General features: G+C 53.0%; 1 protein-coding gene across 5 annotated transcripts in view; it reads right to left on the bottom strand.

Moving 5' to 3' along the window:
• Mcf2l (MCF.2 cell line derived transforming sequence like) overlaps positions 1-8,950 on the bottom strand; it is a 156,766-nt gene extending 147,816 nt beyond the window's left edge. For 2 of the 5 annotated variants that reach the window (XM_031339091.1, XM_031339094.1), the window contains exons 1-2: positions 8,732-8,950; positions 3,106-3,278 (exon numbers count right to left, since the gene is read on the bottom strand). In XM_031339091.1, the coding sequence (XP_031194951.1) occupies positions 3,106-3,274 (169 nt within the window). In that variant the 5' untranslated portion in view covers positions 3,275-3,278; positions 8,732-8,950. The remainder of the gene's footprint in view (positions 1-3,105; positions 3,279-8,731) is intronic. The other 3 variants (XM_031339093.1, XM_031339097.1, XM_031339100.1) reach the window with 3 other exon arrangements.
• Positions 8,951-11,538: the final 2,588 nt, after the last annotated feature.

Below are 11,538 nucleotides of genomic sequence, written 5' to 3'. Positions count from 1 at the left end.
CCCACGATCACAGCTGCTCACAAGGGCTACTCCCCACGATCACAGCTGCTCACAAGGGCTACTCACCACGATCACAGCTGCTCACAAGGGCTACTCCCCACGATCACAGCTGCTCATAAGGGCTACTCCCCACGATCACAGCTGCTCACAAGGGCTACTCCCCACAATCACAGCTGCTCACAAGGGCTACTCACCAAAATCACAGCTGCTCACAAGGGCTACTCACCACAATCACAGTTGCTCACAAGTGCTACTCAGGGCATGAAGCCCATGCATTCATTTGCATCAAGGGCAAGTACGGGCTAGACCATCTACACCCCGGACTCTTGACTCAGCCTGGGCGTCTCTGATGAGTGCCGAGCGAGCCTATCCAGTCATGAGTGAGGACACTCAATGAGGACATTTGCTAAGGCCCTGGAGTGTCAGACTACACAGATAGAAGGCAGAGTAGTGGCTTCCGGGGGTCTGGGACTAGGGATGGAGTTTGGAGAGATGAGAGTGCCGGAGTCAGGGTATGTGCGAGATAGGAGCATACTTTATGTACTAGATGTTTAGATGGAAGTGTGGTCTTTATTTTGTCACTACAAAATTAATGATTTAGAAATGTAAGTTTTGACACATAAGTTACATCACTTCAAAGGGCTTCTGGAATTATGTGGGAGACGTAACCAGAAAGGAAGAGGGCAAAGAGCTCAGGGGCAGTGACCCTGTCAAGAGGTTGCGCCAAGCTCACTCAGGTTCTTAATCACAACCCTTGTCTGTCACTGAAACAGGAGAGAGTCCAGATGCTTTGGCTCCAGGCCTGTACTTACGTAGGTCACTGCTGAAGTCGTCACAAGGGGCCACTGCCTGGGAGCCACCGGTTTGGCAGCCCTCTGGGTCAGGAAGGACAGATGGACGGCCATACAGAGAGAGCGAAGGAGTCAGGAGTGATGTGAGACAGGGCGGAGATCTGTGGAGTGATGCCCAGCTCCAGAGCCTGAGGTGGCTGCCACTACCATGTGTAGTGGAAAGCTCAGGACCTGCCATGGCCACAGAAGTGTGACAAAACCTGACCTTGAACTAGGGACATACTAACAGGTTTTCCTGTCAGGGAAAGGCAGACAATGTATTCAGAGAAGCCAGGTCAGGGTCAACCTGGGACTGACCAGACCAGACCAGCAGGCTGCTCCCAGGACAGCCTTAACCCAGCACCTGTGTGGCTCACCTTCTTACAAGCCTAAGGAAGCCCAACGAGTACCAACTGGTGCCAACTGGCACAGGGTCACATAACCAAAGTGGCTTGAGCCCCAAGGGACTCGTCATCCTCCAAGTAGAGTAAACAGCGCTGAGGGGGTTTCCACCAAACAGCCCCCTTGAGGACTTCTTGGAGCTCCCCTCCCCCTTCTGCACAGCCTTTTTGATGGCAGCCTCTCTCTGACCAACTCTTCTCAGTCTGGACCAGACCCTGGGAGAAACAGCGCCATGCGGCTCATGCTGAAAAAGACTCCATTCCCTGGTTCCCACGTGGGGTCCACCTTGGAAGACCAGGCTGTAGCTGTTCCTTGAGGATAGGGCAGTCACCGGCCCAGAGAGACAGAAACTGAAACACAAGCCACAGACCTCAGGTAGGGCCACCACAAGAGATGCCATCTCTCCTTCAGCCAATGCAGAAGGTATGGCTCAGAATACTGGGTCCAGAGAGCCCTGAGCCATGGTCACCAGGCAAAGAAACTAGCATCAGAATGCTAGGCCTAAAGCTTAGATTGTTACCACAGACACCCTGAATTGTTCCTGTCTAAGGAAAATACAGGACTGAGTGGAGCAGAGACTGAAGGAAAGGCCATCCAGAGACTGTCCCACCTCCATCCCACATGCAGACACCAAACCCAGACACTATGGCTGATGACAAGAAGTGCTTGCTGACAGGAGCCTGGTATAGTGGTCCCTTGAGAGGCCCTGCCAGAGCCTGACCAATACAGATGAAGAGGCTCACAGCCAACCATTGGAGTGAGCATGGGGACTCCAAGGGAAGAGTTAGGGGAAGGACTATAGGAGCCGAAGGGGATTGCAACTCCATAGGGAGAACAACAATATCAACCAACTGGACTCCCCCGAGCTCCCAGGGACTAAACTACCAACCAAAGAGTACATATGGAGGGACCCATGACTCTAGCTGCATATGTAGCAGAGGATGGCCTTATCTAACATTATTGGGAGGGGAGGCCCTTGGTCCTGTGGAGGCTTGATGCCCAGCACAGGGGGATGCTAGGACAGTGAGGTGGGAGTGGACGGGTCGGGGAGCTCCCTCATAGAGTCAGGGTGAGGTAGGGTGGAAGAGGGGGCTTGCAGAGGGGAAACAACATTTGAAATGTAAACAAATAAAATAACCAAAAAAAAAAAAAAGACACACAGCTCTGGGCAAGAATCCCAGATGGGGGAGCCTCAGAGCCCGAGGCCAGCACCACAAATGCTAGCAAGGGCATAGCCAGAAGACTGAAGGACGGCAGGCAGGTGTGAGTCTGATGTTTGGGCCGCCATTGAGCCAGACAGCCCCGGAGTCAAGTTCACACACACACACACACCGCCCCCCGTGGGTTGTACACATCTGCTCAGCCTGGTGCATGCTTTACTTTGGGGGTCAAGGTGGGAAGGCACAGGTGTGCAGACCCGAGGCACCCTCTGCTCTTCTTCCATACTGCTGAACCATAGGCTGGCCAGGGCCATGCACCCACATGAGTAGCCTGATGGAGAGACTAACCCTGGGGAGAGCCTATGCCCTGGAGGCTGGGGTTCACAGTATGGCTCTAATTCTATCACTTCTGGTAACAGGAAGCTATTCACATGGTTAAGATAAAACATACCAAATTAAAGCAACAGTACTAAAAAAAAATGGAAGCAAAGACTACAAATGTTTCCCCTTCTGGTGCGCTGTGCCTTATTTAAAACCCAAAGACACAAGTCTCATAATCTCTAGGCAGAACCAACCTCTTCTTATGACACTTACAGGCTAGCACGCGTGACAACCCTTGCACAGGCAGGGGCTCAGCTAATCATTCTGGCGCCCTGTGGCTCAGCTCAGGACTTGGCTTGGGTCGGAGAGCGGCTTGGGCCACCAGCACCTACCTGAGGCTGTGGCCGCTGTGGCCTCTGCTTTGTCTGGAACCAGCCTGATGCCGTCAGACACGTCCACCTGGTGATCAGTCTCCTCCCGAGAGGCCCCATCGTGCTGTGGGGACAAAGGAGTGCTCCTAACATGTTCCTTGCAGAAGATGAAGCACCAGCAGTCGGACATGAGGCTGTGATGTCAAAGGAAAATGAGGTCAGGTTGCCGGAGACCGAAGGATCGCTGCTTTGGATAAGAACAAAACCACTAGCATTTATTCTGAATTAGATATAGGATATGTAAAGTTAAGCTTTATTGTCTGAGTTTCAACAGCTTATAGCAGGCTGTCTTGATATTTAGTTAAAAGAAAAACCCAGCTTTTGCTTGTAAATACTGACACAGGGGTTGCACAGAAAAACCAGTTCTTACTCCTTCTCTACAAAGGGCAAGGGGGACAGACTTAGATTTCTCGTTGACATTTAGGTTCTCGTTTCAAGGACACAGAAGTGCCTGTTCTCCGGCTTTCCGAGTCCACCTCACTTTCAAAGCCAGGTTGGTGGCTCTTCAGATTACTCAAAACATTTTTAAATCCTCTAAGCAGAGCAAAGGCTCTCCATCCAGAACAAATATCACCGTGTTTCTTCCGCCAGGAGAGATCTGGCGAATACTTGCTTGGCGAAGCTTCTGGAGAAGTGATCTTGAATTTAAAGAGAAAGTATTGCTCTTTAGAGTCACCGTGGCTAGTTTTACCTGCCCCGGGTGACCATCCCTGGGTTCCACAGGACTCCTCTCTGTGGCTTAGCACATTCCTGAGACAAGAGTGGGACACTTCTAGGTATACTGTCTTGGCTCTCCACAGGAAACCTGTCTTCTACAGTGCCGTTCCTCTCAACTTGCCCTCAAGCTCTGAGTCCCCTGCCTCAGGCTGCAGACGCCTGCTTTCCTTCCTGGAAGAGGCCACCTTCTGCAGGTTGGATGGTGAGGTGGCTCAGCGGTTAAGAGCACTGACTACTTTTCCAAAGGTCCTAAGTTCAAATCCCAGCAACCACATGGTGGCTCACAACCATCCGTAATGAGATCTGTCACCCTCTTCAGGTGTGTCGAAGACAGCTACAGTGTACTCACATAAATTAATAAATCTAAAAAAAAAAAAAATTAACAAAAACACAAAATCCCTGCGCAACCTCCTTCTCAGCACATTCTGGTCTCTTTTCAGAGCACTCACACCAGAGTCAGAGGCTCAGCTGCCTGTCCCTCCTGGGGTCTGGCTGGTGGTGGGGGCCTAGGGCCTGAGAGCCTCTGTTCACAGAGTGGCCCCTTCAGAAAGGAAACAGGTTACCTGGCCAGGGAATGCCCACAGTCCAGTAGGTAGCAATGCTCCCAGAAGTGTCCAGCCAAGGCTCTGCTCCCTCCGCCTCCTCCCCAGCTCCCAACAGGCTCTGGGAATGGGCAGCTTACTGGCCTATCTGCCTGTCTGATGAGAGACAAGTCCTTTTGTGGTTATAAATGCTGCCTGCCGTATCCTCTGTCACCCTACGCATGCCTGTTCCTGTTTATTATGAAGTTTCTCAAGCTGTCCCTAATGGCCAGGGGACAGACCTTGCTGGGAGGAGTGGGGTGGCCTGGGGAAGGTGTTCTCTATGTGACACCTCATACACAGCATGGCTGTCTTGCCTGCTTCGTCAGCATGTAGAGACTCCAGAAGGACAGAGTTCCAAGGGGAAGCCACCCTTGACCAGAACTGTGAACCAAATTATGACTATAAGAAGTTGCAAGGGAAAATTCCCCTGGTTGAAAAACAAACACACACACACACACATATAACCAACATGCAAACCCTCTAGTCTTCCAAATTCCAGTGAAGAGAATTTTAATCTGAGTTGGGGGTGTCAGTCTCTCATACTTTTTTGGGGAGAGGATGACCAAAGTGTGTCGGGGTGTCTCTGCCTCACGGCTGTCCAGAGCCTGTGCATCTCTTGTCCCCATTCTATCTCTAAGGACAACTGAGAGGATCCTGGGTGGTTTCTTCAGCCATGGTGAGGAACAGTGCAAGGCTTGGGGGTACTCTGACCCTCTAGGCCATCCTTAGGTCCCAAGGATGGTTGAGCTCCGCATGCCTGCTGTGCTAACTAACCTTTCTCCAGCAGGTTATTCCCATAGCAGCCCTGGAGTACCGTGTAAGGACACCCCATGGGCCGGCCTTGCTCACGATCAGGCAGAGAGAGGCTGAGCACAGCAGAAGAGTGACCGGCAGTGCTGGCTTCCCTGAGAGGCAAGACAGCAGACCTCCACAGCTGGTGCTGACCAGGGACACAAGATCAGTCCTGACAGTCGCATCCGTGAGGACTCAGTTTTATAATCTCAAGGTTAGCACAGCTCCAGGCACTCATGGGCGTCTGACAGCTTTCAGATATTCTCTGTCCACTACGAGAAGCCAGCCTGGGTGGCCTAGGTCTCAGGTCCCTCAAATGGGGTCACATACACACAAGGGCGAGGTTAAACCACAGCTCTGAAAAGTCACCAGGCAGTCGGAGCGTGGCTATGAATGGTGAAGAGCCGAGTGAGGCACGGCCCCATCCTGACTCCCTGGTCGGCTGGCTGGTGTGTATTCCACACCTGCTGTTGTCTTTGTCAGAGTAACTCCTGCCTTCTGGTGGTTGGCACAGGAGGCAACACCAGACAAGATTCGGTGCCAGTGCGTGCAAAGGAGGCAACACCCTCAGGGAGAGGTCACTGGCAGCCTGGGCCTCAGTGACGCCTGCTGCCCACACAGAGCGGAAACAAAGTGCAGAGGTACCCCTCACACGAGTGACCCTGGTTCCAGTCCACCACTCAGGATCATTGACACATCTCCCACTCCCCCTCCACCTCTGTCTCTTCATGCAGAGCCTCTCCCAGGCTAGTTTTTCCTCTGACAGACAGATAGAGAAATTGTGTGTAGGGGCGTAGTCACTGTCCCTGTGTTTGCTGTCACTTCCCTGGCAGATTTGTTTTGGCAAGTTTGGTAACATATGCACATCGGATGCACATCGTCAGTTGTCAGTCAGAGCCCAAGAGCTTCCCCAGCTGAACGGCAGCTTTCTGTGGCTGCCATTTTCTTAGATCTCAGAACAACTGCCCTTTAGGGCTTCAAAGTAACCCTGAACATTCTGAAGGAGGGGTATTTCCTGTTGACTGTGGTGGTCGAGATTAATGGCCGAGCTACTTAACATTCTGTGTTCTGTACTTTTGATCCTTGGTTCACGGTGACTGGCCCTCTTGGGTGTCTGAGGGTCTCTTGATATCTAGTCATGGTGTGTTCGCTGACCTATTAAAGCCCCAAAGTTCTGAGAACTCCATTTGACAGGGCCTGAAGGGGGATCACTTGGGCTTCCCAGTCCTGGGGGAGTCTGAAGCCACGGGAAGAGCACAAAGCCTTCCCCCCACTCCACCCCAAGCAATGGCCCAGAGTAGAGTATTCTGAAGCCATCACTCTATGCAGGTGGCACTGCTCTAAGAGACTTTCTCCCAGGTGTGGTGCTCCCCAAAGAGCCCCACGTTCTGGGTGTACCCACGTTCTGGGGTTCTTTCCAAAGGGAATATAGCAGCAACCATTCTATACCCAAATGCCAGGTTCTGCAGAGAAAGGCTCCTATGACTCCCATAAGATGCGGGGCAGACAGAGACCTGCTCATCAGGGGCAGGGGTCGGGTACCCAGAGTCTCACACTGAAAGGACCATAGGAGTTCAGGGGTGCTGTCCCTGGTCACCCTCTCACCTGAACCAGGAAGGGGTAAAGCCAGGGAGTGCCACAGATAGGCTGGGCACACATAGGACATGGTGTCCCTGTCCTGTCACCCTCCCACCGGTGACAGACAGGTCCCTTGTTCCATCATCACTCAAAGATCCTCTCTTGGCTTCATATTTCACCACATTTTCCAGAAATGAAGTAACCTTCAAGGAAGAGAACTCAGTGCAGAGGTGACTAAGACACCAGGCTCCGTAAGACACATGTCTGCCAGGCGTGGTGGCGCACGCCTTTAATCCCAGCACTTGGGAGGCAGAGGCAGACGGATTTCTGAGTTTGAGCCCAGCCTGGTCTACAGAGTGAGTTCCAGGACAGCCAGGGCTACACAGAGAAACAACGAAAAAAAAAAAAAAAACCAAATAGACACATGTCTGAACTTGGAGGACCTTCAAACAGAGCTGGCCTAGCATCTATGAAAAGGGCATATCCACAAAGGCCTTGGTGGTATGGGGAGGGGACATTTGTCTCCCTTCACGTTCTCAGACCTCCCCACCGAAGGAATTTAGGCAGCACTGCAGAGAATTGATGGGTCGGAGATGTCTGACACAGAAATGAGGGCTCAGGTCTGTAGGTGGCTTCCATGGCCATCCCTGGCCCCTCCCAGCCTTCACTCTCTGCAAGTCTTTTCTACAAATCTCTGTTTCTACAGAGTGGGCAAGCCAGGGGGGCAGGCTTCTGCCATCTTCCTGGAGAGCAGTGGCTCTTGGCCACACTGGCTGACAGTCTGAGTGATCAGTTCCCAAGCGTGGAGGAATTGCAGGCAGGGCAAGGTGACAAGCTAAAATACAACTTTGCCTTAGCCTGCAGGGCTCTGGAGGCCAGAGAGGCTAAGAACAAAGTGGAGGTCCTCTTGCTGCAGCTGACCAAGACTGTGGCAGAGCTTTGAAACCCTCCTCTGCAAGCTTAGATCTTGAGACCAGCTCTGGGACAGACAGGCCAGTGGGGTCAGTACTTGAGAAATCGTCCCCTGAGCTCAGGCTCCTCCTCCAGGATAGCACCCACTCTTACCTGACCAAGTGGTATCCTGCTGACTGGAAGAGGGGACCATGCACACCCCACCCCCAGACACCAAGGAGAAGGGGTGGCACTTTATTTTGGTGGTGACCTGCTGCCAGGTCCACACATCCTGGGGCCTCCCACGGCCTTGAAGCACATCCTTTGGGCAGCTGGGCATCGTAAACCTCCCTGGCCCACGGCTCTGCAGCTGTTTGGGGGCCGAACTGGCCATGACCAGGAGGCGTCTAAAAAAGCCAGGTGGCACTCAGGACTTGAGAGGGTCAAGAGTAACCACACCAACGGCCTGATTAAAGAGTAACTCTGCTGGGAGACTTTGGAGTGAGCAGAGAAAGTGACAGGATTATTTTTAACCTACAACCTAGGCTTCTCATGGTAAAAAGTCAGAGCGGGCAAGTCCAGCAGTGATCAGCCAGAGAACTAGGTGCTGGTCCAAGTCTCTCAGTCCGCGGCACCTGTCCTGGACACTGGCCCAATCAGTAGGCTGGAAGGAGCTGCAGAGAGCTTGGAGGGTGGTTCTGAGACTTGCCCAGGGGAGGCAAGGGCCCCGCCTCCAGCAGGTGACACCTTGCCTGGTGTGTGATGGGATTCCCCTTCCACGTGACACTGGGGGAGTGAGAGGAACCCCACTCTTAACAGTGGGAACATTTACGGAGGGAGACCCACCCCCCCCGCTCTGAGCCGGAGTTCCCGCCAGGAGGTGGAATGCTGGGGAGAGAATCCCAGTTTAGTAGCAAAGCGATCCGGACAAGGAATGGTTCTGGGCGGCGAACTCCTTCCCACTCCCTTCTTCTGCCACCCCCACCCTCATTCCCGTAACCCCCTCTTCTCTTTCGGTATCTCACCCCTCCTCTCTCCTTTGTCCCTCGTCGCCCCAACCCCGCGCACACCTGCCTGTGCCGGGGACTGTCTTCTCCTCATCCAGCGAGCTCACTTGCTCGCAGGTGCCACGCTCCCAGACTCCGCCCGCAGGTCGGTCTAGGGCCACTGAGACCGGGAGGGAGGAGACGGGAAGGCGGGAGCCGGAGCGAGGGTGGGGGAGGGGCGGTGGCGCTGGGGACTGAGGCGACCGTTGCTGCGGGACAGAGGGAAAGGGATCCCCAGGGAGGAGGTGGGGCATGGGCGGAGACTCGAGGGGAGGGGGCAGGCGAGGGGTCCTGGGGAGGAGGTGGGGCATGGGCGGGGTAGGGGCGGGCCCGGAAGAAGGGAGGTGCGTGCATGCCGAGCTTCTTCGCGTTCTCTCTCTGGGAGGTTTTCTGAGCCCAGCCCAGCCAGCATTAAGATGCACCGGTACCCCTAACCCACCGTACGGCGAAATCTGCCCTGGGGTCCTCACCAGGGTTCTCAACTGGGCTGTAAGGAAGTTGTGTCCACTCCGCGGTCCCAGGTGACCAGGCTGGGTTTGTCTGCTCTCCCAAGGCCCTTCTCTGCTGCTTCCAGGCGGAAGAACTGACGCAGGTGGGAACCCTTCGGCTTCAGACACGTTCCATATGCCTTTCTGGCCTCGGTCTGTTCTTTGCTGACCCGAGGGTGGAAGAGCATGCTCTACTCCTCCGCTCGCCTTGATCGCTTAAGGTCCTGTTCCGTGAGTAACCACCTGTAGGGGACTCTAAACGGCACTGCAAACGGTAGATGGCCAGGATATACCTAAACACAGGGGTACTCAGGACCCTCCACCCAACCCTCACCCCGAGAGACTCATATGGTCAAGCCCCCTATTCGGTGGTCCCAAGGCAAGAGGGGACCACCGTCTTCCCGTCTCCCAGTATTTATGTGCAGCGGTGCTGCTTTCTGAGTGTCACAGCAGGAAGCGCACTGTGCCCTGAGACAAACTCAGATCTCTCAGAAAACACCAAAAAGGCACACTGTTTAAACCTGCATTTGCCAGGACTCCAGGGCAAATGTTCATTCGTCATTATAAATGTGCTACTAGATGTAAACTTTTAGAATGGAGAGTGAGGGTACAAATGCCTCAACTGGGTGGGTGGAAGTGGGGAGTCTCTTCTAGAAACCCCCTGAAAAAGCGAAGGAAACCAAACAGGTGTGGGAATTGTAGCCATGGCTGGCCCCACTTGAGGGGTGGCGATGCATGAGCTGAACTGGGTAGACAAGATGGACTGGGGTGACTGCACTAAAGGAACCTCGTCTTGTGTGGATGTCATTTCTGGGGTGGGTGTTTTTGGGCCAGCCTCAGCACTCTGTTTCCCTCCAGGACTGGGCACTTGCCCGGCCCAGCCCAGCCCTCAATGCAGGAGCTTATCCTGGGACAGGCAGAGAAAGGATTGGGAACAGAGAGAAGCCCTCAGATGAGCAAGAAAAGGAGGCTGGGCTGGGAGAGAAAAGACAGCTGGGAAGGGCTGTAAAGAGAGCCCTTGGAATCTTTTGCTTGACTTTTATTCCTTTAATATATTTAGATTCTTTTAAATTGTTTGATGTGGATGGATGCTTTGCCTGCATGTATGTTATGTCTAGGGACTTTGAGTGCCTAGAGTCCAGGGAAGCCGAGGAGCATGTAAGATCCTGTGGAATTGGGAATTACAGATGGTTGTGAACTGCTGCGGATGTACTGGAAAATGAACCTGGGTCCTCTGGCAGAGCAAGCAGTGGTCCTCAGTTAGCTAGGGACAAGGAAAACACTGTCCTGTACTGACTGCCAGAGGATACTGAGAGGCTGATCTGGGGTTACCTTCCTGAAGGCTTCCATACCCAAAAAGGTCAGATTGGACCTTTGAGAAGTTTTTAAAAAAATTAAAAAAAAAAACAAAACCAAAAAACTGTCTCTGAGTGCACTTATGCATGTGTGTGTGTGCCTCCACATGCACATGGAAATCCCAAGACACACATGTGGAGGTCAGAGGACAACTTGTGAGCATCTGTTCTCTTTACATTGTATAGGTTCTGGCAATTTAAGTTGGGCCATCAGGCTTGGTGGATAGCAACTGCTCTTACCCCTTGAGCCATCTAACATAAGGGTCTTTAACTTTTAGAAGGCTAAGTTCCTGCTTCCCTGGATGGCATCAAAGACCCTCTCTACATAGCTGTATTAAATGCCACTTAATAGGACAATAAAAGTGCAAAAGGAATGGCTCCATGGACATAGAGTTTCAGCAGGACACACAACTATCATTACCAGTGCAGAACCGGAAGTGGTCAGTGCCACAGCCGCGACCCCACACAGGCGGCACTGCACAAGTCGCTGCCTCACATTCAAGGAATAAAGACGGCACTATAAAATGTGTCTCTGTCACCATGCAAACACCCCTTGACAACCAGAAAACTGTCTCAAGTGCCTAAAATATGGATAGCACAGCCCTGGCCAGGTCCTCTGGCAACAAGGGAAGCAGGAGAACACACCGAGCAGTGCTCTTTGGAGAGCTGTCTGCTTTCGGGAGGCTGGGAGCAAGCTTTTCGCCATTCAGAAAACATCAGGTTGAATCTCAAGTGAGGCAATGTAAGGGAGTCGGTGCAAGCCAAGAACAAAGCCCATCTTTCCCTTCACACATCCCAGCAGCTCCCTGCTGGTGTCAGGCTTGTGGGCTTTAAGAGCCCCAAGGAGTCCCCAGCAAGATGCAGGAAATTAGCATCACAAAGGAGGGGGAAGGCTCTGGAGATCTAGTCCGGGATCCTTGCGGGAGGGAGGGAGGGAAGGAGG

The sequence above is a fragment of the Mastomys coucha genome, unplaced genomic scaffold (genome assembly GCF_008632895.1).
Source record: "Mastomys coucha isolate ucsf_1 unplaced genomic scaffold, UCSF_Mcou_1 pScaffold22, whole genome shotgun sequence".
NCBI classification, from domain to species: domain Eukaryota; kingdom Metazoa; phylum Chordata; class Mammalia; order Rodentia; family Muridae; genus Mastomys; species Mastomys coucha.
The sequence above is the reverse complement of the archived record's forward strand: the minus strand, read 5'-3'. Positions and strand labels throughout refer to the sequence as shown.